The 4,001-nt window shown below is 38.4% G+C and overlaps 1 protein-coding gene across 1 annotated transcript in view; it reads right to left on the bottom strand.

Annotated features, from left to right (window-relative positions):
* Window positions 1–265: 265 nt before the first annotated feature.
* Window positions 266–4,001, bottom strand: part of crfb16 (cytokine receptor family member B16) — a 16,004-nt gene continuing 12,268 nt past the window's right edge. The window contains exons 5-7 of the mRNA XM_008295821.1: window positions 3,285–3,432; window positions 1,898–2,046; window positions 266–1,624 (exon numbers count right to left, since the gene is read on the bottom strand). Coding sequence (XP_008294043.1) covers window positions 1,475–1,624; window positions 1,898–2,046; window positions 3,285–3,432 — 447 coding nt within the window. The 3' untranslated portion in view covers window positions 266–1,474. The remainder of the gene's footprint in view (window positions 1,625–1,897; window positions 2,047–3,284; window positions 3,433–4,001) is intronic.

Here is a 4,001-nt window from a genome sequence, read left to right as displayed (position 1 = left end):
TTAAATGACATATACTGTTACAAATAGTCACTGCAAAAGGAAAACAGTGTTATGATTGTTGGGTTAAGTGTAGATGCAACACAAGTTGGTTTTGGTTAGAAAAGCGTAGATACACTGACGTTGTTTTGGAGGACAAAGAACAGTATAAAACCAAGAATCTTAGCCTGCACAGTTTGTCTATAAATACATACAGTAAACACAGTAACACCCTCCAAGTCTGTCTTTTAGTTTATTGGAACAATCTCTTTCACAAAATCACACTGACAACAGTCTTTGAATTTTAATAGAAAATAGGCATAACAATGTACAAAATCTTCCTTCACAAACCAAGTTTGTTCAAGTCTTTCCTTGAACCTGAGCTAAAGTTTCCCTTCCATCCTGGATCTCAGCAGCCTGTTTCTGTTCCTCAGCAGTGTTCTGTTGACTCCCTGCAGATGTACATGCTCCACTTGAATGTTATCGACCTTCTATGTGTTTTTAAGATGTGGTGAGTTCACTCCCTCATCAGTTTCTTTTTGAAGGCTTCATCTTCAGTTTTACAATTTAGTTTCTGAGAGATTCCTACAAGCTTGACTCCCCATTGCACCATTTCACTATAGCTTAAGACCCCTGAGGTAAATTCTGCATGTAGCTGCTCAGTTTTGTGCTGTTTCTCATTTATTCATTATAGTCCTCTACTGTTTGTCAGCTCCATCATGCACCATAACTGTATCTCCCCCAGCCTCTAGTCTTCATTGTTTTCTTTTCTCCAGCCTTCAAGAACCATGTGACCTTCACTGTTTCCTCCCCTTATGACTGTAATTATTCCTGGATAGTTCATACGGTAGATCTATGCTTCTAGTCTCTCGGTCCATTTAAGTTGTTTTGATAAGCATCATTGTATTTGTTTTAAAAGTCTTTCTGTCCTATCTTATCTTCTATCCACTTGTCATCTGAGTCTAATTGCCAAAAAACGTAAAAATCTTCTAGCTCAGCATAATATTGTCGATGACGTCTTATTGATCCATGGACACGTTATTAACTTTGTGAATAAGGTTCAAGAATAAATGTGGTCATAGTTGAAGGATACTGACATTGATTTGCTGTAGGAAACAGCAAACAAACAGCAGAGTCAAGTTAAATTAAACTTTTTTTTTTTTGTTGTTTTTTTTTTGGACCCATTCATCAACCCTGACCTCCTCCCTCTGTAGGCTTCAACATCATCCAACTTCCTCCTTTGTTCCTGGCAGACAGTAGTCAGAATTCCTGCATCCACGACGGGGCTTTGTCACTTCAGTGTGAACATATTGTCATGTTTCACCTCCTTTAGACCACAAACTGTGGTCAGAGAGTCACACGTGGATGCTGAAATCTCGCCTGTGGTCGGATGTGATCCTCTGACGAAGCATAAGTGCATCTTGACGTTGTTTCCTTCAGTTTTTCGTCTTTTTGTTCAACCCGCAGGATTTGAATGTGGCACAAACTCCAAAAAACGTCAGTACTGTTGGTTGTCCAGATGTGCTGCGGATTCAGCATCTGTTTTTGATGCCCGTCGCTTGGAGTCGACGCTCAGCACCGCGGGGATTCGCTCACAAAGCTCGTCCTCCTGAGGGCTCATCAGGATTTTTATGTCCCAATTACCTTTCTGCAGAACAATAATAATTATATTTTAGCATAAAAAAATCTCATTTTGGTTAAAGAGCTTCTACATACAGTGTATTAACCATTACAGAAACATGGGAAATGATGTTGGTAATTACCAATGCTGTTCATTTAAAGCAACTGTGGCATAAACCTGACATTGGGTGAGGGTCTAATGAATTTGTTAAGCACTGCATATGCACACACAGCACGTTTCTCTGATTCTGATGTTTTATTTTTCACATGTCTTGGTGTCTGTATATCAGCCGGCACTGACCAGTGACTGTGGCAGCGGCTCTTTATGGAAATATGTTTGGCAGGCGTCCGGCCGGCAGTGAACGACGGACCAGAACACAGCAAACAGGAGACCGGCCATGACGATGACGGTGACGGTGACGGTGGTCGGCTTCTTCCAGGGAACAGCACCTGCAGGCGAGTCAAAACCTCGACGTTATCGGGACACAGGAGCTGAATCTGTGTAGAGCTTTAGAAATCATCAAATCTTTGGAAGCTGAGAGTCAAGAAAAAACAATAACGTAAAAGTAGGAGTGCTGTTTGAAAATGAGGAAATGTGGCATTTTACAAAATTAAAAACACGGACATTGAGGACATTTTTAAAATGTGGCATAATTTGGGGACATTTCAGGAAAGGGAGGACATTTATTGTTTAAAAATGTGTATATATTTAGAAAGTAAAAACATGGATTATTATATTTTTTAAATATAAAACTGAAGACTTTTGGAACACTAAAACATTTTGAATATTTTTTTTTTTAGAAGGGGGCATTTTAGGAAGTAAAAACAATATTTGTGATGATTTTTATATTTTGAAAGTTATGACATTTTTTAAGTGAATTTAGAAATGTTGAACATTTTGGAATTGTTCTTTAAAAATTAAGAAAACATGAGTTGAACCGAACAAGTTTTCTTAAATAATTAAAAAGACTAAGACAAAACATGAACATGAATATTTCCATGTGAGGACCTTTTCCAAATGTGACTCAATTTGGGGCATTTTAGGAATGTGAGGGCATTTATTGTTGAAAGTTATGTTCTGAAAGTAAAAAACATGGTTGTAAGAACGTTTATGATGTTTTTTTGTTTTTTTTGAAAGTTGTGACACTTTGAGTTCTGTTTTGAGTTTCAAGTTCAGAAAGTTGAGGACATTGTAGAAATTGGAATTATTGATAAAAAGTTAATAAGACATTTATGGACAGAATTGAGAAGTTTTTCTGTTTTTTTTTTGTTTTTTTTTAACTACATGAACACAACAATATTTTAATAAAACTAGTGAATGTATTCTTTGAAAGTTACGGCACATTAGGAAAGTAAAACACATGGAAGTGGGTCTCGACTCGATGTGCTCGTTTTTGTTTTTTTTGTTTTTTTTGTTGTTGTAGACAGTATCTGGCACCGGTTTATTTAATTAATTAATTAATAAATTAATTAATTAATAACATCTAGAAATTTAAGAAATGCATCCATTCAATATCCTCATCTGTTCCTGTGTTTGTGTGGTGTTTAAAACGATGTCAAGGGCAGTTTCTTGCAGCGTTGTTATGGCGACCAGCTGAGAATCTTGCCTATGTTGAAACGATCTGATAGCGAAGCTGGATCGGGCTGAACCTTGTAGTGTAAATGAGGGTTCTGTGTTCCTCCTGTACCTGTGATGGACACACAGCGGGCGTCGGTGCTGCTGCTGTGGAGCCCAGAGTCCAGGACGATCTGAGCTCTGAAGCAGTACATCGCTCCGACCTGCAGGGCGGCGATGTGCAGCACCGTCTGCTCAGCGGGCATCGAGAACACAGCAGCCTGAAGAAGACATGAAGCAGGTCAGTGTTGTCATACACTTTTATAGTGGTGTGATATGATGTAGTAAACAGAGAGAGGTTTGCAGGTTGAACTGCAGGAAATGCTTCCACAGAGCAGAGAGGCTGAGAGGAAATAAAACATGAAACATACTGGATCAGTTAGAAAAATGCAGCATGGCTCAAGAATGGAAAAGTCATTAACTGTAGGGCTGAACAATTAACAGAAATATTAAAGCTGGAATTAGGCAATATCCAAATCACATGTTTTTGCTTTAACCGTCTGAACCCCCAAATCCGTCAGGGAATATGAAAGGAATGTTTTCTTTTTTTTAAATGCTGAAATTAACTGTAAAAACTAAAAGAATAATCAGGTTTTTAACTTTCTGATGGTTCATTAACATAGCTGTGATGTGCAGTTCCATCAGCAAATACAACCAAACCTAAGCTTGTAATTATGATGTTTTATCAAAATCACATCCCATCCATCCATCCATTATCTATACACCGCTTAATCCTCACTAGGGTCGTGGGGGGCTGGAGTCTATCCCAGCTGACTTAGGGCGAAGGCAG

Source organism: Stegastes partitus, unplaced genomic scaffold, assembly GCF_000690725.1.
Source record: "Stegastes partitus isolate 25-593 unplaced genomic scaffold, Stegastes_partitus-1.0.2 Scaffold1078, whole genome shotgun sequence".
Taxonomy (NCBI): domain Eukaryota; kingdom Metazoa; phylum Chordata; class Actinopteri; family Pomacentridae; genus Stegastes; species Stegastes partitus.
The sequence above is the reverse complement of the archived record's forward strand: the minus strand, read 5'-3'. Positions and strand labels throughout refer to the sequence as shown.